The sequence below is a fragment of the Falco biarmicus genome, chromosome 1, assembly GCF_023638135.1.
Source record: "Falco biarmicus isolate bFalBia1 chromosome 1, bFalBia1.pri, whole genome shotgun sequence".
Lineage (NCBI taxonomy): Eukaryota > Metazoa > Chordata > Aves > Falconiformes > Falconidae > Falco > Falco biarmicus.
The window spans coordinates 28616192-28642920 of NC_079288.1; the positions used below are offsets into that span (position 1 = coordinate 28616192).

General features: G+C 45.6%; 1 protein-coding gene and 1 long non-coding RNA gene across 4 annotated transcripts in view; one reads left to right on the forward strand and one right to left on the reverse strand.

Moving 5' to 3' along the window:
* The window catches only part of TTC28 (tetratricopeptide repeat domain 28), a 191424-nt gene that overhangs the window by 123114 nt on the left and 41581 nt on the right, over positions 1-26729 (reverse strand). Inside the window, exon 1 of one of the 3 annotated variants that reach the window (XM_056348113.1) lies at positions 5950-6348. The exons of the other annotated variants lie outside the window; for them this stretch is intronic. Coding sequence (XP_056204088.1) covers positions 5950-5976 — 27 coding nt within the window. The 5' untranslated portion in view covers positions 5977-6348. Of the gene's footprint in view, positions 1-5949; positions 6349-26729 lie in introns of those variants that run through there. 3 annotated transcript variants of the gene reach the window in all.
* LOC130153464 (uncharacterized) lies at positions 6466-10790 on the forward strand. The gene is made up of 2 exons (XR_008823404.1): positions 6466-6829; positions 7599-10790. It is a non-coding gene; the product is annotated as an uncharacterized LOC130153464 (long non-coding RNA).

Consider the following 26729-nt stretch of genomic DNA (forward strand, 5'->3'; position numbering starts at 1 on the left):
AAACGGAGCCTGCTCTACGCCTACGACGAGAGGTAGCGCAGCATCCACTGAACTTTGCACTACCTGAAAAATCAGTGGCGAATTGAACTCGCTCATGGCAGACCATCTTCTGAGCATTTTAGACCATCGGTTTTCAAAGGAAGCATATCAGAGCTCATGCTCTACCCAACAGTTAAATAGCACTACCAAAGGGCCAACTTTTACCATGCTGAAAGACCCTAAGTATTCACAGATGGGTGGAAGTCAGTAATCCATGCTGCAGAAGACCATGAAACACAAGTACCAGAGATGACAAAAGGCAACAGCAATCTGATAGCAAAGGACAAAATGACTATGTTTGTGGGGGCTGTCCCTTCAAAAACTGCTGGCTCTTCACAGTACAGAAAGAGAGTCTGCAAAACCAAGCAGGTGTCCCCTACCTTATTACATCTACGAGACTGAAAGTCTGTCAAGAGAAGATGTAGAAACTCTTATCATGTATTAAAAACTTAGAATGATGCACTGTAGTCACAAACTGCACATTACACCCCACCAGAAGGTGCGGGGTATGGGGCAAAACTGACCAGGACCCTCCCCTCCCGTGCCAAGCAGAGATTACCGACACCTTTCATGGCCCACCCACATATCACACCACAAAAGAATAACACTTAGCGAATCAAGAACAAATCAACAAAATCAATTGCTGAATATTAATTTTTTGTTTTGAAATTCTGTGCTCTTCCAGAAGTCTGATCTACTACTGCACAGAACACTTCACAGACACAATATGCTACTGGCAAGCTCTCCTCCTCTCACCCATTCACCGCTGAAGCATCCAGGACCCGACGCAATTTTAATCACTGCTGAAGAAAGGGTATACTCAGGCAACACAGCCTACTCAATGGTATAAATGAACAAAAATGTAAACTTAAGCAGCAGTAACTGCTAGTAATGTGTTGAAGTTAGACATAACCTTGTTGCAATATTTGACAACCTTCGTTGTAAAACATTTTCTCCTCGTACCTAGTCAGAATTTCCTATATTCAGCATTGTAGCCACTGCCTCCCATCTGCTCTCCAAGGAGAGTCTCTCAATCTCCTCTACACCCTCTCATTAGGTGCCTCCTTCTGCTCACACAGCAGCAGGATCTCCTCTTAGGCTTTTCTTCCCAAGGCCTTCTCCTTCAAAGCCACAAGCAAAACAAAACAACCCAAACCACCAAACAAATAAAAAAGGCCACAACCTTCTGAAATCTTTATCCAGCAAGCCTCCTGCAGTCAAGGTTCGTAAAGGTTTGGAGATAACGTTTATCCTGCAAAGTCCAAAAAGCAAAGCCCTGTGAGCAGCAGCTAGCTCAGCCGCGGAGCCTGCACCACCTTAGACCCGACAGCTTTGGGAAGAAGCTGCGCCATCCCAGGTCCGTTAGAGGAAATCAGGACAGAGCTCTATCACTCCGCAGAAAGACGGATTACCAGCTCAGATCGCTATGAATTCAGGCGTAACATCATTCCAGAGCCAAGTACTGTATGGCCTTAAATGGAAAAGATCTACAATATTTAACAGGTCAGAAATACTCTCCATTTCTGTTTGTTTAAGCGCATAAGAGGGTAGATTTAGATTTTAAAAGCCTCTTAAGAAATACGAGATATGAAAGCTTACTGTGAATGCTTTTAGGTTTAAGTGCTCTCTGATAACTGCCAGTTATAAAACTGGGGGAAAGAAGCAGGGGTGGGAAGGGGAGGAGAGTCAAAGAAAAAGGAAAAAAAAAAAAATCAATTTACTTATTTTCACCCTGTGTGAGCAGAAAACTGCAAAACAGGTTTGATTTTCCAGCTTCAAAAAACAAGAGCACTTGCCACATCAGTAAATCCTGATGCAAACCGCAACCCACTGATCTGTGGAGAAAGGAACCTAAGGGTCAGCTGAGCTCACACTGCTCTGCAGAAATTATCATTGTCTGTCAAGTACTCCTCAGTCCTTCTCCGTTCCGTAGCACAACTCATTTCACCCTGCTACACAGAGGGAAAAGGTTACTGTCACACAAGCAGCCTGCCCATTCCATTCCCTACGGAAAAGAACTCCGCAACCTGTGACATTTTACAAGCGATACAATAGAGATTGCATTCACCACATTTCCCCAACAGCGCTACTGCACAACAGGCTGCGCGAGCACCATTACTGGCAAGAACAAGCTCATGAAAAGATACTCCATTGTTTCTGACGAAATTAATAAAGGCTGCTTCATGAACCCAAACACCTCCTATTCAGACTCCAACTCTAAATTCCACAGGGAGGAAACTGTTCCTCTCCATCCAGGCAGAAGTGGACGTGTATGCCCAGATTACACAGCAGCATGGACAGATGGAGCCATGAACTGTGGCACACAGTTACAAGCTAAAAGGGAACCTGAAAAGATTAAAAAAAAAAAAGAAACAAACAACAAAAGACTGACCTTTTGGATCTGTTACGCTTCTTAAAAATGACAGTGACCAAACTGAAATGCACTGTTACAGTCTGTTACAGTCTTGAGCACATATTTAAAATCCTAACAGAGGATTTGGACATATGTGGATGTATCATAATACTATAGATCCAGATTTCACAAAAGCAATACAGGGCTTAAAAAGGTTAAGTTATGGCAGAAATATAACGATACGTGTGAATTTACTAAGAGCATATTTTTTTCTGTGCTGCAGAAAAACCAAAAAAGCTACTATAGAGAAGTTAGTACATATGAATGCATCCTCTTACTGAAACGCTCTTGGTAACTACACCTAACTTTTGCACGTCAGTAACAAAGTGATACGGCAGTTGATCACTGTGTTGTTATTAATGATTTATTGAATCCTTCAAGAAATCTGCACCTGATACAGCCTGTGATTTCAGGTTTTGTCCAGCATTTAGGCATCACAGCTGAGTGGCAAATGACTCCCATACACCATTTTTTTTAGCACCTGAAACAGTTTCTTTTATCAGGCTTCTTAAGCATGCAAAATTTACCACATGCTCCTGCATAACAAGCGAGGTACATTGAATAAACTTGAAGCACCACTTTTTCCAACTTTGCTGGCTTTAATTATTTTGAAAGTAGCCCTCTCTCACCTGAACTCCAGTATTCCATTATGTGATCACAAGTATAATGGCTATTATTATTATGCACAGAAAAAAGAACCATCCAAGCCATTCTCTCCTTCCCTCAGCCGAGAGGCTGCAACAAACCTGAGCCAACAATGGTAGGAGCAGGCTGAGGCAGGTCCAGGGAGATGTGATCTAGCAAAAAGCACCATGGTACAGACAGTTCATTCGCTGGGAAGCCAACTGAGCAAGCATCCCCAGGACAGTACACATGGCACACTCAGCCTTCCAGCAAACCATTCCCAGAAGCAGAAGGAAGCTACAAAAAGAGGTTGTAGTAAGGGACACACTGGAAAGAAAGATGTAATTACTGCAGCCTGAGCCATCCAACGTATTAACATGGCTCGGTTTATGCTTTTCAAAGACTATAATCAATATAGCACGTATCCAGATCGCATATAATTTAATTACTAGCCTCCTGAGCGTTTGTCATGCAGTTGTGCTCACCCTAATGCACTGAACATCTTACGCTTGAATTCGAGCCCGGCTTCCCACGGGGAGAGGCCGACACATGGCACCGGCAGCCCACCTGTGCACCCACCCCAGCTCCCACGGCTGCTGGGCCCGCTGACCGTTTGCCAGAGAAACATATTCCAGTGGCAGTGGCCACCCAGGCCACCAACACACGCTCACTCTGGCCAGCCACCTGCCAGGCAGCGACGCAGGGGGAACCCGAAGGGGAGTCAGGGACAAGTCGCACAAGCCCACAGGAAAAGGGTCTATTAGTTCTGGTGCTTGTGGGAAAATTTAGGAAACAATTGTTCATAGTTAATAAACTTCAAAAAATATATGTGGTTTATAACAACAACAACAACAACAAAAATAAGTCCCATGCAAACTTTTCCTCATTAGCTGAAGGCAAGATAACGCCTTACACGCCACAGGCGATAGTCGCATCTTAGCATCACCAAACAAAAGAGCTTACTCCGGGTTTACACACAGGACTAATAAACTGCATGCGATCCACAGTATAACAGTTGTAAAAGCAAAAAATCCTCGATGAACGAAACACCTTAAACATCTAACGATATAAACAAATAAACAGGTAAAGCAAAAGAACATGAGTACAAATATATCAAACAAGACTCCTAATTCAGCACAGCAGCACACATGTTCAGCTTTTGCACTGACAGCTCTTGCATTTGGGCATTTTAACAGGGAAGAGGCAGGCGAGTCACTTTCCAGAAGTCACTCACAGAAACGACCAACAGCTACAAACAACCGAGGGCTACAGGAACGCCAGCAGCTATACTGTCTGTCTCATTTTGTATCCCGTTAAGACCTGGAGCAGCAGTGCCTTCTCGAGCGGTTTGCATGAGTCATTTTGTTGAGACCGCTCTGTAAAGCACATGACTGCAACACCACAAAGGCGGCCAGGCCAGGCCAGCAGAAATCCTGGCTGCACCCACGTGAGTATGCTGGCAACACTGACGAAATAACCTCTGCTGAGATTTTACTGGTACTACAGTTGAAAACAGAACCTATTCCAACATGAACATAGTTTCCATCACATCATAGCAGGAGTAGGAATTATTTTTTACTGGGAGTAGTAAGCTGTCTGACAGTTCAGGCAAGTTCAGCTATCTTCTGTACCCTCTACACCATCACATTTGGTTGCCCCAAATCAACTCGATTTAGACACAGATAATAACGCAAAGAAAGAAAAAAGAACAAAAATCTGACATCATGATTTAAGCGCAAGCGGGTGGGCCAATACTGCAGAGTGAATCCTGACACTCGAAACGGAATCTTCCAGAGCCGAGGAGTCCAGCCAGCAGCCAAGAATAATATTTCAGTGGTTCAGTCGATACTGCTGTAACCATGGCCTGGAGGGGTTTCCATAGCCATAACCACAGGAGCGACTGCACATTCAGTTGAAAATAGTAAAAACAGACATTTAAAAATCTATAGCTTGTAGACATCTTAAAACCAGTTTGAAAGGCAGCACAGAGGAGCTTGCAACAACGCACAGACGCTCCCAGCGAGCTTGACTGTCATCTGCTTATCCTGCTGAAGACACAATGATCTGAAATAAGAGCTCCTCTCACTAGAAGCAATTGCCTGCTTGCAAAAGCTAAAGGGCGGGCTTGGGAACAGCTGAAAAGCGGAGGTAGGAGTGACACGGAGCCCGAGGGATCACCCCGCGGTGCGGGCGGCACAGCTCCCACCAGGACCCCCCGAAGCACCGTCTATTCCAGCCCAGCGCTCGGAGAGACGCTCTCATGCATTTCACATATGATTCCTATTTCTGCCCTGATGTAAAACACAGTATCACACATCGCTCTACAAAGAAAGAAGGAGCCCTGCTGGTTCAAGCAGGTTTTTCCAAAAGAAAAAAAATTAAAAAAAAAGGGGGGGGGGGGACACGTAGGAAATAAAAAGTATAATAGCCTACAGCTGCCAGGAGCAAGGGGTCACTGCTGAGGGGGGCGGCACGGCTCGCTAGGTTTTCCCTTAGAAGAATGTCAATAAAAAGCAGCGCCAGGCGCGCCGGGAGAGCGCGGTGCCGAGCCCCGGAGCCCCCGGCGGGCAGCGGGCAGCCCCGGGCCCGTCCCGCCGCGCTCCCGCCCAGCGGCCATGTTAGGGACCGGCCCGGGGCCGGGCGGGCCGCGCCGAGCCGAGCGGGGGGCGCCGGGGGGCTCCGGGGCGCCCGAATCCGCGGCCGCTTCCCCTCGCCGGCCCCGGCGGGGCGCGGCGGCCGCCGGGGGGATCGGAAAAGTTCGCGGCGCCTCCCGGGACGGGGACACGCGCGGCGGAGCGCGGCCCGGCCGGCCCCGGGACACACAGCCCGCCCGCGGGACGGGGCTCGCCCCCCCCCCGCCCCCCGCCACCCACCTTCTTCCGGGGCTGCCATTTCATCATATTTGTAGAGCGGGGACGCGGAGCATCAAGGTCGCGCTTGGGTGCCGGCGGCGAGCGCAGCGGGGCGGCAGCCCGCGGTCATGCTGCCCGGCCCCGCCGCCAGGCCCGCGCCGCGCCCCGCCGCGCCCGCGGGAGAGGAGCCGGCCCCGCCGCGCCGGCCATAGGAGCGGGGCTCTCCTCCGCCGGCGGCCGCCAGCCGCGCCGCCGCCTCACGCCCGCGGCTCGCAGGGACCCGCGGCCCCCAGGCGCATCGTGCGCGGCCGCACCTGCGCCGAGTGCGCGGCCGAGAGCCGCCGCCGCGGCACGGAGGCAGAGAGGGGCGCGGGCGCCGGCAGAGCCCCGCCGGCAGCGCCCCGCCGCCCCGCTCCGCTCCGCTCCGCGCCCCGCCCCGGCCGGGAGCCCCGGGACCGCCCCCCGCCCCGCCCCGCCCGCCGAGGCCCCGACGCGCGGCCTCCGGGCCAGCAGGCGGCCGCGGCGCACACAGGCGGCGGTGCTGCCCCGCGCCGGCCGCTCGCTGCGGGAGGGACGGCGGGACGGGCCTGCCCGCCGCCCCGAGGGAGGGAGGGAGGGAGAGAGGGAGGCACGGCCCTGCCCGCCGCCCCGCCCGGTGGTGCCGCCGTGCCCCAAGGCGGCCGGCGCCGGCCGGGCTGCATCCCCGTGCGCTGAGGAACGGCCGGAGGCGGGCGCTGGACGAGCCGCAGGGCCAAGTGCTGCGGGTCTGCCGCTGGTTTTGCCACGGTGAAAGTTGCAGACGCCACCGAGCGCCCGAGACGCGGCCGCTCCCGCCGTGGTGCCGAACGCCGAGTGCCCCGGCCTCGCACCGGCAACAGCGCGGAGCTGCGCCTCCCCCCCGGTACGTCCGTTCCCCGGGGGGCCCGGGACGGTGGCTCAAAGCAGCCCGGGATGGGGTTTACAAACGCAACGCTCAGGGTTCACCGGGGGAAGGAGCGTTTGGGCTCCTGGACGCGCCGTGCGTTGCCGCTCGGGGGCCGGAGCACCCCGCGCACGAGGGGCGAGCAAACGCGGTGTAAAATGCGATCGGTGGAGCGGGCAGCGGAGGGTGTTTCAGGGAGAGGAGCCTGTCCGGTTCCTGCAGCTCACAGCCAGGGAAAAGGGATAAACAAACTAGGATGAAACTGATTTTCCCATGAAACTCCCTATTCCGTGCATCTGTTTCTTCTGCTCATCCTGGACTGTCCCACGTGCATTGAACCCGAATTGCCGCGTGCTGCTGTTAGAGCGTGCTGCTGTTGGGTAGGACCTGCAGAGCTTGTTAGATTGAAAACAATCCCAATTCATCAATTTCTCAGCACTGAGCTTTGTTTCATCTGGATAAAAAAGATCAAAGATTCAAAAGTGGTCCATAAAGTGCATTCTTAACCAACATCCCCCTGTAGGATGTAAGATCTGATTTGATTCTATGAAGCTCTGGCTTTTCTCCCTGTAATAGCATTATTTATTTTTCCGAAATGCAGATTTTCTCTGGTTAAAGAGAAATCTCTCTGTCTTTCTTTTCCCCAGTAAATACAGCAGAATAAACTTCTTGCAGCAAAGTGGGCCACCCAAAAGTGGGTTACACCACGTGCTGTAATCTGCAACCTAATGTTTTACTCTCTCATTAGGATTCTTCTAAGAAAAGGCAGCTGTTTGTTCTTGGGAGAGGATCACAGAGAAGAAGGTCTGTCAGCATCCCATTCATTTACGCACTGGGTCAAGCATGACTTGTCTGTGATGTAAAAGGCCACCTCCCGCTGGCTCTCAGGCAGTCGGTGCCTCCAGCTGAGCCAAGATCCAGCACGGTGGTCACAGGTGAAACGCAGTTAGTGCACACAGCACTCCTCCTGAACGACTGAAGACACAAGGCAGAACCACAGACAGATGCAGCGTCTTACCTCTTGTTGTTTGCTTGTTCAAGAAATTTAACCCTAAGTTTATTACTGGAATGCCTGTGTGGTTTCAGCTTTATATTGTGGTCGGAGTATTTGTTCCCACTGTGACTTCCTCACTGATTAACAATGCTGCACGCAGAAGGTAAAGCTGGGCAGCTTAAGCGTTCTGACCACCTCTGAGAAGTAGTTTATGCTGAAGTTGCACAGCTTTAGCCTGAGATGTTGGTCCCGAGACCATTCTCAAAAAAACCAGAGTATCTCAGGTGACTTAAAAATCCTTAATATGTGAACACACCACCATTTAACTGGGTTTTACGTTATTGAAGTGGTGCAGAGTTGTAGTTTTCATTGCTATGATGAATGACCAACAGTGCAGCATCTCAGAGGTAAACAATAAATGTAATGGCAAATGTAGCATCCAAACCCAGATCAACAAACACTCGCTGCTGGGCCCCTTGGAAATAAAACAGTCAGCTGCTTTTCACTGCAGTTCCTCAGTCCTGAAGGACAGTATGCCTCAGACCACGCGGAGGCAAGAGCAGCAAACTCACATGGGCTGTTTCAACTCGGAGCCTCTGTGGTCAGAGGCTGCGTCCCTTCCACAATCACTGCACGTATCCTGAAATGAAGCCAAACCTTGGGCAACAGTTCCAGAACACATCAGCCTCGGTCGCAAAGCTGCCTTCGGTAGTTCACATCTTGTCCTGTGCTACCCTCAAACACCTGCTCTCAGTTTGGTGTTTCTGTTCGCCCACCTTCATCTGGATTACTGACAGCTTCTGGCAGCACGCTATAAATTAAATCCCCGAGAAGATGCAAGTGAAAAATAAAGCTTTGAAAAGCAGCAGGGACAGAAAAGAACAGGTGTGGCAGTGCAGAAAAGGAACTCCATCTGGTTTTACTCATCAGAGCTAGTGTATCATGGAGCTATGCCCTTCTATTACACTAACAGTAGAGCCAGTGTGCCCGGAAACTCATTGATTTCCACATATTTTAAAACCAGCATTGGCAATTTTGAAGAGTTCTCTAAATGGCAGAGTCGGTACTCAAGTAAAGAAAATAAACGCTCAGAATCAGACAATGCCATTTACCATGATGCTGTCAGAAAGAAGCTTAATTTAATTCATGGACAGATTGGGAAATGTGTTGTTTTGACATGATCAACAGGAGATTTTGAAATTCTTCCTGCCTAAAGATAATTAACAGGAAGCAAAGCAGGAGCTGTGCATATACACCTGTCACAAAAGGGAGTGAGCTGGTTCACTCCTAATCTTAAGTCTTACTCCAGTGATTGGCATTTCTGCTATATTTAAACTGCTTTTTTTTCTGCTGTTGAAAAAGGAAATTATGTTGGCACTATTTTCAAAGCCATAGAAAATACCCAGAATAAAGGCAGTATAAATGCCAGGTATCTGAAGGAAATGGCAGACAGTCTTTACTCTTTCAAAGTCAGAGAGTTGTCTGACTTCTTTAAGATTAAAGAAAACGCAGCATGGTTTTTTGTTTGCTTTTAAGGTCCCAGTTTCTCTTCCCAGGTTGGAAGCCACTCAGTATGTCGTGATTCAATCGCCAGAAGATGCTGAAACCATCCTCTTATGCTGGCAGCTTCCATCTCCTCCATCATGAGAACAGAATCCTCATGTCCATTTCAAAGTGAACCAATTCATTTTCTCAAGTAATCAGCAAAGCCCAGAAAATTCAAGTGCAAGTGCTTCATACAGTTCAGACTGAATCAGTGGACAAGCCATGTAAGAATACGAATATGAAGCAGAAGATAACACTGGTCCATCAAAGTTAAATGCCTCTCAGTTCATTAAAGGTGAAATGGCTGAAAAGTATCAATCAGCTCCCCATCCCAGCATCCCTGGCTCAAAATATTGCTTGTGTGTGGAGAGCCAAGTGCCATCATTTCCCATACAGGATTACGCCCCAGTCATAGAGCCTGTCACAGGTTACCGACATCTCTTCTGCGTAAGAAACACCATGATGAATCCATTCCGAATGAATGGTCCAGCCTTCTGGACACTGTGACAGCAGCTCCCAGAGAACAGCGTTTTCTCTTCCAAATGTACATCAATAAGGAACAAACATATTTTATTCCTTCCAATATTTGTGAGTGAATAACGGTCAGTATTTTGGCAGGCTGGCACAAAACCATCCACCAAAATGACTGGCTACACCAATACTGTCCCCTGCCCAGCCCCGGCCCCATTTCCCTGATTTACTGGTATTTTTAAAATTCAGACTGTGGATCTGACAGTCCAGTATATTGTGCCAAACACCTGTTCCTTCTCTCCTAAAGATGCTGACTAACAGAGAAGAAAGGGGTGTGTTATTAAGACATATCCAATATCGGAGCTCAATCTTACAACTCAATGAAAAAAATTGGAAAGTGTCTTTTTCAAATTAATCCTTGATAAGAACCTACAACTATTTGATGTACTACCTCTCTTCTTGCAAAACACTTCATTTTCAATAAAGTTCTAATACCTTTGTACACCTTGAAATTCCCTCTACTCAGCCAAAGTGCATCTCCTAGAAGCAATCACATACACTGCAAGTAGAAAAATGTCCGGTTGGAGATGGCTTGGTGAGAAGAGTGCAACTTTGGCTAGCCAAAGCATATCAGAATTTAGTTTATTGTGTCATTCTACCATTTAGCAAGCAGCTAGATCTGACAGTATTTGGCACATACATAAAGATTTAGAGTAACCACTTGATCTTAGGATGTATGCTTTCCTGTGAACTCACTGGACTGGTATCCTGACAGATGCCAGCATTTTAACAGTTAACAATACACCAACACAGCAAGAGGGATGTAGATCAGCCTTCTAATAGCAAAGTCCCCTGGCAAATTCATGAAGCATAATAAAATCTAATCCTTTTATTTCTGAATTTATTAAAGCAGCTTTCAATTCATTACAATGATTCTGTGTCTTATTGTTTTGTCTGCCTCAAACTAGCATGCTGAATGCAAACATGGCAGCTTGCAATTGTTTAAAGATACAGCACACTTGATCTGAGCAACTGCAGCTGCTAAAGAAGGGAAAGGGAGAAAGTATTTCAGAAAATTCTCCTGGTCTGTGAGCAGTTAACTCCCCTGAAGCGTAGTAATTGGTGTACTGGAGTTCTGAAAAGAATCTCACTCCTCTAAATTACCAGAAATCAACAAATCCTAACTCGTCTCTAGGTGTCAATTTATGGCAAGTACTCAGGCGACTTAGAATCAAAATTTACTTCCAGCCTCCTCACTCCAGGTTCTCTGGGCACGCAACCTGCCATTTCTTTCTTACATGGGAAGAGAGAAGTACCAACTCCAACCGCAGGTGCTGGCGTCGCTTGGCGTTACCCTGGCGCACACCTCAGAGTGCACGCTGAAGGGTGAGAACACCGCAGGCCAAGGAAGCGATTCAAGGTCCTTCAAAGTTTTTGCCGATTACACCAGCCTCTTCTGGTCCATCTGCCTTTTGTTCCTGTTGCATTTTGCTACTAGACTGAACCATTTCACCCTGTTCTCTTGATAATAAAGATGGATTGTTCTGTGCCGTACAGCAGTAGCGTGGATTATTTTCATTATTAGGTTACCTGGGGTTCACATCTCAGCAGCTGACTCTCTTCAAAAGACTGAAAATCACTTCAGAAAATGCTTAGTTTAGTCAAGCAGAAAAAGCTCTTTTCACAGGGGTATAATCCAGGCTGAAACACCAAGGAGAGGGCTTTGAAAAATGAGGATATACCTATCTGGAACCTACCACTTCTGACAGGAGAAGCAGGTGAGAAAAACTGGTTGCTTAAGACTAATTAGAGAGTTGTAGCACAATTTTGTTCAAGGAGATGCAGAACTGAAATGAAGATAAGGAAAGAGCCTTCAGCATTTATTACTGGCAACTGCATTCATGAGGGGTAAGGGGGGGAGGTGATCACACAGGCCAAATTGTCTGAGGGCTGTAGGTGCCTGTTACTAATTACAAATCATTCAGAGGTACCACAAAATGATCCAAGAGGTTAATACAAGATTAGGGCTAATCTTGTTGTGATAGAGTGCCCTCTCAAGCACTGACATCTGAGCTAGGACGTAGGGAACAGACGCTTGCAGAGACCCCGGCCCCACGCTGGTTGCAGGGAACACGGGACACTGCACTGCATGTTTTGCTCCTTGCGATCCATCACCCTTGCTTCCAGGCACTCATTTGTAAGTATTTTCTTCACACACACAAAAAAATATCTCTTGGAGTAGTATTTCCCTAATACCAAGGGGGTAGATTAGATGGCCTTCAAAGCTTCTTTCCAACCCAAACCATTCTGTGACTGCATGGCTCTGCAACACAGCCACAGACGAGCAGGAACATGGGAGGCAGCCAGCATTCCCACCAAAGGTTTGCCTGCAGTGCAGAGAGGGGTACGCCAGGAATGTGTATGGAAAATAAACCCACCAAGAAACACTCATTTTTGGAAGGCATGCAAGTGTATGTCTGTATTTTCTACCTCATTTAGGGCTTTTGCCCTAAAATTAGGCAGTTCTTTTTTAATTCATAGACCAAGCCTTGTGATAAAACTCCATCCCTTTCCCACCCTTTGGGAAATAAATGGTGAAACACTGCATCGTTCCTTACACTGCTCTTTGGTATTCCAAATGAGAGCCCTACTCCTTACTTAGTAAGAGAAAAGGTGGGGGGAGGGGAGAATGAAAAGCAAAAACAGGGGGTGGGGGTGGAGGAAAAAAAAACCGGGGAAAAAAGGAAAGCGAAAAAAGAGAACAGCATACTGCCCCACTTCATCATCTTGCTTTTTGCAGCATAGCTAGAGAGTCGTTGTTGGCACCCCGATTGTGACTGTAAGCGTTTACACATGCACATTTATACACATAAGAGAGAAAAGGTGCAAGGAAACAAGCACTATCGCAGGGTGAGAGAAGGCCTTGGTGCTGTGCAGGCACAGTTCAGCAACAGCTAGAACATTTGTGTGTTACCAACACTCGTTTGGTCACAAATCCAAAACAAGGCACCATATGGTCTGCTATGAAGAAAACCAACTCCATCCCCACCAAACCCCGGTACGCTCAGTGTCCAACACTTCAACAAGGAAGATGCATGTAGAACACATAAATACTTCCCAGGTCTCCACATGAGGAACTAGAAAGAACCGTCCACACAAGGGTGGGTCTAATATTAAACACAATAACCAGCCAAACTCATCTACAGCAGGAACAAAGAGTGACAAAACATGGGGAAGTAACTAAACCCCCATGGAGGCGGCACTCAGATTCTTCATGGGCACACACTTCAGTCGATATTCTAAAATATTCAGAAATGAGTACGGGGGAGAGGGCAAATCCTTCTTTATTTTGCAAGGGGGAGGCGAATCATACACAGCACCCTACGAGGCAGAGGTGGGGAACTCCCAGATCAAGAAGCCTAAGGATGCGAGCAGGAATCTTCTGGCTAGTGACTGTATTCATCAAGAGAAGCAGTTGTGCCTGTGAAATATTTATGTGATAGTCTTACGGCAAAACAAGTACTTCTGTAGTTTATTGGACAGGAAACAAATCCTAACTGTATCTTACAAATTTTAACTGTATCTTACCAAGGAACGCGTTTGCTTTGGAACTGTTGGTTGTGACTCCGTTATTGGCTTAAGAAGCTTCAGCTCTTCCATTACATGATTCTGAGAAGAAAACATCGTGTTTGGGACCTGCTTCTAATTATGGCTTCCCCCTCCTTTTTTCCATAGGAAGCACAATTACTGCTGCTATGGAGACAAGTGTAATTCAGTCAAGATGTGGGTCAAAGCAATACTTGGGAGGCAAAGATCTACCAAAAAAAGTATCCTTTCTGCTATCTGTCCTCTCCCGGAGAAGAGTCTTCTCTCAGTCTTCCCTTGCTGACTTCCATCACCCTCTGCTGCCTCAAGTAAGAAATTCTAAGAGACAAATAAATCACCTATTTAACACATGCATCACACCAGGACAATAGGGCAACCCATCTGCCCCGCTCGCAAGGCTGGTGACACTGTGGGGATCTGCCCATGCCACGGTGCAGCCACCAGCTGCCACAGGGGGACTGGCACCCTCCCAGGGACAGGTCCAGTCACCTCCGCATAGATATTTCTGCGGATCCTAATGGAACGTAGCTTGAGGTTGAGGGGGAACTTCCTTTCACCTCAGAGCACTGAAACGGTGCCTTATTTCTCAAGGCATGTTATTTATCGCTTAGTAATGGCAGAACTAACTGCATGACAGGCACCTTCCAAGTCTTTAAGGACGGTACTTTTTCCAAAGAATCCACAATACTACACAGTGAGCCAAGAAGAGACATTAAGGGAAGGAAAGTATTATTATCTGGGCATGCTGGAAATTAATTGATTTTAACTAGTACAGGATGGCCCTATACATGCCCATAACAGGAGTGGAGTGCCACCAAGTCACTCCTGTAATTCCAGCCAAGCAGTTTAATATCAAAGGAGAAAATTTCATGTAGATTCCTTCTAAGCAAGGAGAAAATTCACGCAGCCAAGACTGCACATTCATCCATCCCAGCAGGACCATCTCACTCCATCTTTTTCCTTGCCCATCTTTATCCTGAGAATATAAACTGATGGAAATGTCTGTTGCTACAGACGCTGCAGTAAAACCAACTGTTTTTCCACGACTCTTTGGACTTCCTCACCTTACGTCATTATTTACTAGGATGCTCTGAGACTCGTAATCAGTTTAGGCTCTTCTTCCCCACATGTCCTGAGCGCTCATTTTCCAATGCTGTGGATACAGGGGTGATCTGATCAAATTGCAGGTGAAAAGTGCTACCCAGCTTTAAGAGCTCTTGTGTTTCTTCCCTTGAAACAGAGATTCCTGTACACCTCACTGCCTTCAGTTCTCTTTTTTTTCCCCCTAACATCCGTAAGTTACACAGGTCCACTTCTAGCTGGTTACGCTAAAAGGTCTGGCAAGTAGATTTAGCACAGAAAAGAACAAATAAACAGCTGAGAGGAGGAAACTTCTAGTGAGAACCAGCTGTCAAGGAAATCAGTCATTTCTTTAGCGACACTGCTAATTTGATCAAAAAACTTGACAGATACAGTCTGACATCATGCACAGGCGAGACTTTGGGTCAAACTTGCGTCACTGCTCCAAAGCAGACGCAGGCAGCAGGGGGTTGCCCACTGGAGAAGGCAGAAGTGCCCTGTCCCTTTGTAATGCAGTTCCATGGTATCTTTCCGAATGCACAAGTTTAAACAAGCCAATAAACACCCCAAAGGAGGCAGGTTCAACTCGCAGGCTGGTTTTCTTGCTTCTCCTGCCAGAAACAAAGGGGCTGCAGCACAGCGGGGCAGGAGGAGGAGGAGGAGTAAGGAGCTGGAGAGTGAAAGCACACACAGGAAAAGGAGCAACACATCAGGGAGGGGAAGAACAAGAGAACGGAATGCGTGCATGGGCATGCCCATGTCTGCGCATGCTCATGCACGTGTGGGTATCCGTTCTTGCACCCATGCTTCATCGCACTCCGCAGCACCTCGTCCACCCGGTTAAACAGCAGCACTGATGAGCTTCAAAGAACTGGCAGCAATGCTGTGGAGCCAAGAACAAGGATTTAGACCAGGGAATACACAGGGAGTACTGCCAGTCGGACCTCATCAGCGGGGACTTTAGAAATAAATAGTTTTGACGTTAAGTAGCCAAATTCAAAGGCAAGCACAACTCCATTCCATGTTCCAATATTCACAATACTCCCTCACGTCCCCGAGAAATCTTCCCCAGTGCTGTAGGTCTTTGAGGAAACTGTCCCATTTCGCAAGCCCGTGATTTCAGGGGGGATGCTGCTGCTCATCCCTTCGGAAGCTGCTCTCCCTCCCTCGCCCCCCACCCTGCTGCTGCTTGTTGCCAAGCAACTGGCCACTCCGCAGGGCCTGCCTCCCAATGGCCAGCAGCTTAAGCCATTACCATTTACTGAAAAATAAAAATTTAAGAATGAAACCAGACATGGCTAAAACAGCAAAGCCTACTTTCCTTTAGCGCTTGGATCATTTTGTGGGAACCTTGGAGGCTGCAGTTTGTCCGCAGGCAATAAACCACGGACTCCCAGGAGGGCTGAGGTGGGAACGCATCTCTGGAGGTAGGTCACCTCCTCCAGCCTCCTGCTCGGGCAAGCCACCCCGAGCCATGTCCAGGGGCTTCTGACCACCCCAGGAAGGGGGGTTCCATGGCCTGGGCAGCCTGTGCCACTGCTCGGCTGTGCTTCCCAGGGAAAAAGTGTTCCCTGATGTCCAGAGGGAACCTCCTGGGCACAGGTTCTGTGCTTTGCAGGACACAGAACATACTTTCTAAATGTAAAGAAATGCAAGGTTTAATTTAATTTTTTTTTTTTTTTTTTTAAGTTTTCTCTGAAAGGGCTACACAATAAAACTATTGTGTTGTAAAAGATCTGTTTTGTCTATTCAAAAATTTCTCTTCCACACAGTGGAAATGCAGGTATATTACACCAGCTATCCTACTCCCGAGCCCTGAGATACTCAACAAAAGATCCGGTAACAGTCAGAAACAGCACTTGTAACTCTCTCAGGAGTCTTCTCTTACTGATTTACAATGATAGACAGTCCTACTGCTGAACTTTCTTGTAAAATGTGGAACAGGAATTCCGTTTGTGTCTGTTCACATATTCAGTTGGGACTCTATGAATAAGAGATGTGACACAATTCATCCATATGCAGTATCATCTTTTCCCCAAACCACAGTTGCTAAAGCTACAGAGCAGCCCTTTCCACTGCTACAGCATTTGAGAACAGAGGAAAGGAATAAACAGAACTTCTGTACAACTACAAAGTCTCTACAGATAGACAGGCAATGAGGTCTCAAAAAAAAATCAAATAACTCTTCTTTAGAAAGGTGTTCAAAGAGCAATTCTTTCTTTAGGCTACAGTTAATGTGAATAATAACTTGTCACTGCCATGTCAGAGAGAACCATTTCAAAAGTGGGAAACAACATTCAGGTGCTGTAAAACTGCACAGTATCACTGAAAGCACTGCGGCAGGGGCCGTCTGGACCCTGAGGAGTTACATCGAAGGTTCTTAGAACAGAACGGTTCCAGTTGGAAAGGACCTACAACAACCATCTGGTTGGAGAAGCATATCCAGGTGGAGGTTTACCTTATGTTGTCCTGCTTACAAACACCGCTGTCAGCCCAGATCTGGCCACAAGCTGTCCACAGCCAGCAGATGTGCCTGGCCCGAAGGGTGCAGCACCCCCTCCGCTCTCACAGAGCCCAGACTCTCAAAAAGGGGGTGTCTCTATCAGATGAGTAGTTGTAGATGTAGTCTAGGCCACTTCACCACCATGACGGCGGGTTTCTGACGCAGTTTTATTTAACTTCGCTACTTTGGCCAGTAAGCTTAGGGGAGCTCATCAAAATAAGAACATAAGAACCTGCCAGTGATGAAGGCAAGTCTCGGCCGGCTCCATCCTGCAGCACGGAGGCCAGCACGCCACTACAGCACAAAACACTTATGCAGAACCTGACTTGCAATGACATTTTTCAGCATAAAGTTGTGAGAGCATTTAAGAGTAACTAGGACAGCTGTTGGCTCCAGCCTAAAAATACGAAGAATATAGCTACTTCATTTAACTTTGTGTGTTCAAGCATTCAGCATGAAAGAACATAAGGCTTAGAGAGGTACTGACATTTTTCTGCATGGAGAAACAGAAGGACCCAACCATGCAGCAATTTCCATCCAAGGCCTGACAGGAAAGGTGAGGGGTAAGTTATTTGCAAGAACCAAAAATAAGAAAATATTTGATCCGTGTCTACATAAAAGTGGTTACTGATGATAAAAGATTAATTTTAAATACTTTCTAAAGCAAAACCAAACTGGCTAATGAAAGATTATGTAAACAGACATTTGCTCCGTAATCTATTCTTGCAATTAGCCTCTTTTCTTACTAGACTTATTACAAGGGGTGATCTATTACAAGGGATGAACTCACAGCAGACCCAAAACGACAAACTCTACTTGAAGCGTCACCTGTACTCACTTTACCTTCCTTTTTCTCCAGCGCAGATTTTGCCGTTTTAAAAAAGTGAGATTAGCAGTGGATGCCGCTGAAAGAGAGGGTCCTTGCACATGCACAAAGCAGACAGAAAAGAGTGAGTAATGTTATAACACTCTCCGCAACATCATTTCTGACACATCTGAAATCCTCAGAATAAAGATTACTTCTTGCGTCCACAGCAGAACCCAGTGCCCAGGCTCCACAAGCCACTTCATGTAGGACCCCTGCTTTGACTACCAGCCAGCTGGGACTATCAGCCAGAACTGCTTAATGCCAGCTGAAGATGCAGCTCCTCTCATGCAAATGCCATCTGAACAGACCACCAAGCAGCCAGCAACTTCTCACAAACCTACCCTTTTTCAAACCAGTGACCTGTGTGTGAATGTCTAAATCTATACATTACCAGTCCCCTCAGACATCCAACCAACCTGAAACTTTTTTTTTTAAAATCTTTATGTTAAACCAAATCACACTGAGCTTGTACCATGATAATACAGAGCACGTTGTAATGCAGGTCGGTAGTTGGTAGAGGTCTTTTCAAGCTGTGCCATGGCAAGTAAAGCTGTCATTAGACTTGAAAGGATCAATAATTTGTTTTATTTGCTAAGTTTACAGACAGACCTTTAAAATTAAGTCTTGCCATTAAAAAAAGATCTGGTTTATGCTCCTGGACTTCATAAAACTGTGATTAATTCAAAGCAAGGAATTTTTTTTCCTTTTGAAACCAGCACATCAGCAGAGGAAAACATGGCCATACTTCCTTTCCAGAGTTAGCTTTGAGGAAGCATATTAACGGTAAAATTCCTTTATACCATTTCCTTTCTTCAATTCACATAATCACACAGTTAGAAGTAACTACTTTAATGACTGACAGTTCCAGGCTCCTGTGACTTGAGCATTAGTATGCACAGAAACCAAGGCTTTATCCAGTTCAAACTGCTGAACAGTCACTACGAGCAAACGTAAAAGGAATAAAGGAATAAAAATAATGTAATGACCTTCTCTGTTACTTCTAAAAAAGGATTCTTTTCTAGCCATGTGTAAATCAGTTCATCAGCAGTTTCGCATCGAAAGTTCTACTGATGCAAACCAATTAAACCTTGATACTCAATGGCAAAACCAACTGCAGAGCAACTGGGAACTGAAAGAGGTAAGAATTATAACCAAAAGTCTTGAATAGCTGCAAAACACACCATTTTCATCTTTTACTATGTAGATTCTACCACAGATAGGATGATCACGATAACATTTTATTCCAGTTCTAAGGCAGCCTTGCTATTCCTCTGCTATTGCACCCATTTCCAAGCACTTCACCAGGCAGTTACTGATAATCTAGAAACAGCACAGAAAACATAAATAGAACTGAAAATGTAATAAAGGAATCATATATGGAAAAAAAAGATGTGGCAAGAATCTTTAACCTGATAACGCTGCAGCTCTGGCAGCAGATATTGGATGCGTGTCAGAGATTAAAAGAGCAAGTGGGAATGAATTACTCAACTGCTACAAGTAAAAATAAGAAAGGGCAAGAATGAACTAAAATTTACTACGTAGATTCTATCATGGATAGGATGAGGGATGGAAAAGGCCCTCTAGATCTTGAATTTCCCTGTTACATGTGATGCCTTCTTTATGTGCTGCATATACAAGCGATGACAGACAAGTGAAACACAAATTAGTGTGATCTATTCTCTCTGCCTGGTCACAGACTCTTACTCTGTTCTACGTGACAACGCAGCGGGCTGTCAGGAATGGGGTGACTCAGTTTTCCACATCACTACCCAACTGCCATTCTGTAAGTGTCATAATTTAGGTAAAGTGCTGCCAATAAGCTCATATTTGCACGTAGGAGAAGCTTACTATTATTCTTCTAGTTAAAAAGCCCCTTCTAATTAACCTGCGTAAAGGCTTAGGCCAAACAAGCATAACTTGAAAGTCCAAAACCTAAACCAATTTTACAATGGTTTATTCCAAATCATTGAAGCCTCAATTAAAAGAAAAGAGAAAAGAGAAAAGAGAAAAGAGAAAAGAGAGGAGAGAGAGGAGAGAGGAGAGAGGAGAGAGGAGAGAGGAGAGAGGAGAGAGGAGAGAGGAGAGAGGAGAGGAGAGGAGGAGAGAGGAGAGAGGAGAGAGGAGAGAGGAGAGAGGAGAGAGGAGAGAGGAGAGAGGAGAGAGGAGAGAGGAGAGAGGAGAGAGGAGAGAGGAGAGAGGAGAGAGGAGAGAGGAGAGAGGAGAGAGAAAAGAGAGAAGAGAAGAGAGAAAAAAGGAAAGAGAAAAGAAAAAAAAAAAGAAAAAAAAAAGAAACACGAAAATAAAAAAGACAAAAAGGAAAAAGAAGAGGGGAGGGAGAAAAAAAAGGGGGGGAGTTCTTGTTGCTGGACTGAACTGAGCTGCTACAGGAACCACATACCAGAACAGACAGGTTTTCCCCTAAATCCCGTAGCCTGGCCTACTAAATCAGCCATTTAGCTTGCTTGGTCAGGATCCTTCTGGCACAACAGACAAAATCAGTCCAATCAGTCTGGAAACATACCTCCCACAGATCTTCCTTCTATAGAGTGATATATGTGCCTTGTATATGAGGAAGAAAACCCCCTTCTGATGCCACTTGGTAAAAGTTCATGCCTTGGAGCCTGAAGCCTGGGAGCATTTACCATGTCTGTCCAAGCACAGTGACATTTACAGGGCTGTGCTCTTCCTTATTAAAATGGCACAGAACATCATTGGCCTCCTTAGTTGGAAGCTGAGGAGCAGCGATGCATACGCTGACAGGGTCTCTCTGCCCGCCGCTAGTTACCGTCTGCCTGGCAGAGGTGCCCGGTATCCCAGCGAGGAGGAAGCGGATCCCTTTTGTGGTGCATGGTCTCAAAACTCAGCAGAAGAACAGTTTCTACTCAATGAGCATAAAATACAAATCTCCCCCCAAGTCACAGATGTCACATTCCTCTGAGGCAGTGATCAGGGCACATCTCAAACAGATCTTTCCGAAACAGCACAGCTCCAAAGGTTTCAGAGTGGCAATTTCTGTGCGTAACTGTTACAGGAGACTTGTTTGTAGTCTTGTATACAGACCAGCAAGATTACAATACCATCAGTTAGCAGTAATCCTTTTAGCAGGAAAAACCATCAGTAAACATGAAAAATAGCACAAATATACAAAACAGAATAAAGCTCTCAAGCTTGAAATGCTGTCCCATTTGGATAAGGAATTTCTGACCTTCTGTAGGCGTTCTCCTGCTGCTGCCTTCCAGCAGCTGCCCTCCTCCCTTTAATCTCTCACAGCCAGTGCAAAAGGAAGAAGCAAAGCCAAATTTAACTCTTGGCACACCAGTGACCAGGTAACATATACTGTACTGGACACCAATATTCTTAGCTGACATCAAAATCTAGAATGAAATTCTATTTTTGCCCCAAAATACAGAAAAAACATAAACCCACCTTTGGTTTTACTGCATGTGAAGCACTGTTGGGTAAGAGATGGAAATCACTCCTGGAAGCCTGGTGAGCTGTAGAGAGGGCTGTGCATCAGCAAAGAGAGCAGTGCCTGGCACCAGAAGCCTCTGCCATAATAACGCTGTGACCATCCGTAATAGGAAGCAAATGAAAAGTGGAAACTGGAGTGAATGGACTCCTTTCATTCTCCTCTGCTGCAAATAATTCACACTAAGATGCTCTAGAAATGTTCTCTGGGGTAAAACAGGAGCTTCCCAGAGCTCACCTCTGAACAAACAGAAAAGCCCTGACTAAGGCCTTCCATACGGAGGGCTCCCAAGAGCAGAAACCTGGGGTTTAGGGGTGAGAAACCCTACAGAGTCTATTTTACTGTGGCTGAGACCAGGCTCCGCACAGGACATGCTTATATCATTTCTTAGTATCTTTATAAAGATGGTTTTTCCATTTCTCAAAGTGCGTTCCAGCACACACATCTGGCAGCGCGCTGCAGTGCGAACAGCATTTACTAGCTCTCCGTGCATATGTTATGCATCCAATGACATCATGCACTCCTCGGCTTGCCAAGGCTCAGTCTCTACTGTACAGACCACCAAAACAGAGCCTTGGAATCCCCATGGGGAAAAAGGGCTGACTTCCAACCCAAAAGGTTTTCCCCTTGCAAATCCTTGCTTAATACTTCATCTGTTGTGCCGTGTTCTCTTCGGCTCACACCCATTCTACTTCCCCATCTACTCAAAAACAGTTTTCAAATCATTTCTAAATTGCTTATGTTTTATCCTGCCTGTAAACATTTTCTCTTTGCACAAGGCCTTAAGCTCTCTGAATGGAACATGCTTTTTTCCTTTTCTTCACAGTGGGTTTTTAACTCTTTAGCAACCTGAAAACTGGAAAATCTGCATTTCCCCAAACCCCCTACGTTATTTTTCCTTTGCTATGGGTAACACTGGCGATGCAGGACAGGCTCATTGTTCTCTGGAGATGAGATCAATGGCTCACCTCGCGTAATGCTCATCACTTATCATTGTCTCCACGGCGAGGAAGCTCTCTAGTGCACTTAAGAAAATAGGTTTTACCTTGCAGGGCAAATCGGAAGAAAAATAATTCTATTATCTGAAAAATGTTTGTGTTCAGCCATAACTAAATCTTTCAAAACCTTTTAAAGGCAGATAGACATATGCCAAGACCAAAGGCCCATGACCTACACGCTCACCTGTGATGTGGAAAGCCCCGAGCTCAGGAACAGCTGCAAGGTTAGACCGAAGCCCACCCACCTCAGCAGCCTGGCTCAGACAGTGGCGACTTGACGATGCCTACAACTCCAGGCAAGTCTAAAGCAACCCTTTGCAACACTCAGCCAGCTCCTGGCAACCTCGCATTTTTGGGACTTCCTAAGGCACATCCGGACCATTACGTATCATGCTCTTCAACAGTCTTCTCATCTATGAATTTATCTAATTAATAGTGGAACCCAAATACTTCTGCAAGCTTCTACCACACCCTACGCTTGCATATCCCACCGGGTAATTAAGTTGTGTGTGGAAAAAACACCCTATTTCCACACCCGCAGCCTGAAAGCTGATGGCAGCACTGAAATTCAGCCATTACAGCCCTCACCACACGCGCATAACCAAAAGAGACATTTTCTTCCATTCGCAACTTGACCTACAGTGACGCTGAACCCTCACTGCCTGCTTCCCTGAACTAGCTGTCCTCCAGTCTCTGACTTGAATAGCTTATCAGAAAAATACCTAGAAAGCTACGATTTAATTTCTTTTAACCTATTGCTTAATCATTTCATTAGGTGCCCTATTCTTCTTGTACTACAAAAAAACTCTAAATAATCATTTCTTATTCTCTACACATTGATGAGTTTATAGACCTTTTCAAGATTATCCCAATTATCTTTTTATTCTCTACACATTGATGAGTTTATAGACCTTTTCAAGATTATCCCAGTTATCTTTTTCCTGAGCTGAACAGTCCCAAGTCTATTTAGCATCTCCCTACATGAAAGCCTTTCTACACCCTCAATATACTTTCCACTGTATTACTTGAAGCTCTAATATCTCTTTTTTTTGAAATGGACAGATACTGCATTCAAAGCATTCAAGAAGACAGAAATACCTTATTTTTGTCCTCTCTTTTTTTCCCAGTTATTCCTGAGATTCTACCTGGGGGCAAGGAGGTTAGGAGGACTGGAAAGCGGGATAACTGCTGGTCAGGCATCAACTGGAGTTTCAGGGAACCACCCATACAGACTTCAAGCGTGTGTCCCACCTGAAAGCCATGTGGCGACAGCTAACTTAAAAGCCTGTCACAACGTCTGTGCAGTCAGGGTTGGGTTTTTCCCCACGAGCATTACTTTGCACTTACCAGCAGTCAATACCCTAAAATCTTACCACCCAGTCATTCAATGAATTGTTTCTCCACAAGCCTTCACGTTTTTGATGGTTTTTTCTTCCAAGTTCACCATTACAGTCATCAATTTTTATTTAATCTAGCTACAAGGATGCTGAATTCTGTCGCGGTTACAAAGTACCTTTCTGAGAGTCACATCCTGAATACAGTCTTGCCAACTGTTCGGGACTTTGTTCTTTTAACACTTAAAATAGATGGAATAGAGCCAGTCAAAAGCATTTTTCAGTGAAGTTGTCATAGATTGAAAACACCGCCTTATAAAATTTAGTTTTTCATGGGAGTTGCTGTTTCAATGCAAAATTAATAAAGGGATTTTTTTCACATCCAGGAAGATTAAAGGAGACAAAAAGATACCAAGAGATCTGATAACCCAATGTTTAAAGAATTCACCTAGAAAACTGGGAAAAGAAACAAGTAGTAACTTGAGAAATGCATCTCCAGCATCTCTGGTGAAGGTCTTAAAAAGCTGTAAGATTCAGTCTATCACTCAATAAATAAATATTTATAATCAGTGGTATGTACCCTAACTGGTGCTGGGTTTTAGAGTCAGTCTTTCTCAAGTTTCCTTCTTATACCTCTTTATTTTCCCATCTAGCAAAGTGTCAGATGGAGCCACCACCATGAATTTGCACAAGTTCCAAGGAGGATCCGGTTCGGGGTCACAGAAATTTAAGCTGGCTGTTGCCCACTTTTCTTCTTGTTACCTGTAGCTCCCAAAAAATAATAGCTGCAGCCAAAAGATCTGAGAAACTTCAGCAATCTTCAAAGTTGCTGCTTTATCTCAACAAGTGACAGACAATTCCTTCCTCTTATTCCACACTTTGCACCAAACCCCTTGCCCCTCCAAATTCTACCTCAAGACATTATAAAGCTCTGGCTGAGCTTTTTTTTTTCTTTGAGGTAGTCGGGAAAGGTGGGCAAGACACACTGAATGCAAACAAATATTTATTTTTGCTTTCTAATGTGACACCATCAGTAAGTACAGTATAGAAACGAAAGCAAACTAACTGTCATTTATTCCTTCTTTATTTCTAAGCTACAACATAATAGGAGGATTGATTGGGTTTAAAGGACTCGGGACACACTGACACATAGTTTCAGGTTTAGAAAACAGTCTACCAGGGGCAAAAGCAAAGAGGCAACTTGTAACCACTTTGCTAGGAGGGGAAAGATGTTAGCAACATGTTAAATGAGAAAATACTGTTTTCCTACTTCAGCATCCCCATTGTGTTTGAAGACTTCCCTGAACGATAATACATCCTAAGGACCTGCAGTACAAGTTAGCATATAACCCTCTAAAGGGTACATATTCCACTATACATGAACTGGCTGCACCGTATTATTTAAGAAGTTTGTACTTTGTGCTTATTATCCATTAGGTCAAGAATACCTGAAGGACTTCTAAAGCCAGTAATTCATAGCTATTTATCACTTACTTTTCCTTTGGTTTACTTCATATCACTTTTGCACACATTGAGGGATACCATATGTACACACGTATGTATTCACACACACAAAGACATACAAACACATGCATTTTCTTGAAGCTTTTCCAATCTCATTGCAAAAGAAAGAGGAAAAAGACCTATCGAAGAACAGGTTTATTTATCATGCCATTTCACAAAGCTGCCTGAAAACGTTAAGTAAGAGCACATACAGGCACTAGCATATTTCATGTGGATGCTGCCTTTTCTTAAGGTGCCTTTTTTTCTGCTCATTTCTTACAGCAGAAACACACTGTGCATGAGCCTTCACTTGAGTCAAACAAGGAGGAGGATAAATCCCACCACTAGACCCAGGACAGGAGCTTGGTCTCTCAGATCTGCTACAGCTCTGAGGCTGACAGAGAGAAGTCAATAGTCATCATAGTCTAGCCTGTCATGAAATGAAGACAGTAGCTCTAGGTAATTGAGGAAAGTTTTATGTGAGCCCAGAATTTTTGAAAAGAGCAGTCAGTGTTTTAATAACAGCATCTGAGCAACGCTAAGCCAAATGTAAGACCAAAGGGCAAGAAGCAGCTGGAAACCACTTGCTTGAATGACAAGCTCTGGAGTGCTGTAAATGCAGAAGGTTGTGCAGTTTTCAGCGCTCTGGCGTGGGATGCCACTCTGATTTCCTCATTTTCATCTCAAGTACATGGAAAAAACTAGCAGGGACTTACCCACTCCTTGCAGGACACTGTGTTGCCAGGACAGCGACAGAGGCAACATGAACAACCTCTAACTGGTTTACTAGAGCTCTCTCTCACATTACAGCGAAGAACTGATACCATGAATGCGTTTGTCTACCTCTGTATACACATACTGCCTCCCACTACCACAGAAATTCTGGGATTTACCAGAACTTGCTCTCTGTTTCACCTCCTTTTATCAATCCCAAAAAGGCCAGTCAGAAGGAAACACATACACAGATACTGCAACCGGGAACAAAATAATGATGAGAGGTAAGCAAAGACTGTAAGCTTTCCCTGCAACAATCTCTAACAGAGGTGAAAAACACAGTTTACAGGTCTGATTCCAACTCAAACAGGCTTAATTGTGAACTCGAAAGCAGCTCAAAAGGTGGAGAAAAAGCACAACAGATTGAGGTTTCAAAATGAACAATTCTATTTTCCTCTCATGCAAAACAGTTTCATGTGCAACAGAGCCAACTCACTCATCAGTCAAGGGTCACTCCAAGGTTACCCACAGAAATATGACAAAAGCTAGAAGCTAGATCTATCACAAATTAACAAGCATGTTGGCTCAAGGCAACGGCAGCCCATAAATCCCCTTCTCCCAAGATACTACTTGCATTTCTAGATCTAGCGATTCTGTTGAAATCTCCCTTGCTTGCCACCAAAGTGTTTCCAGATATCAGTCTAATGTTCCAGAACCGAAAAATGAGGGCATTTCCATGATGTCAAGTCACCCTGCTTCTAAATGAAAAAGCGATTTTTTCCTATTTCCTATGC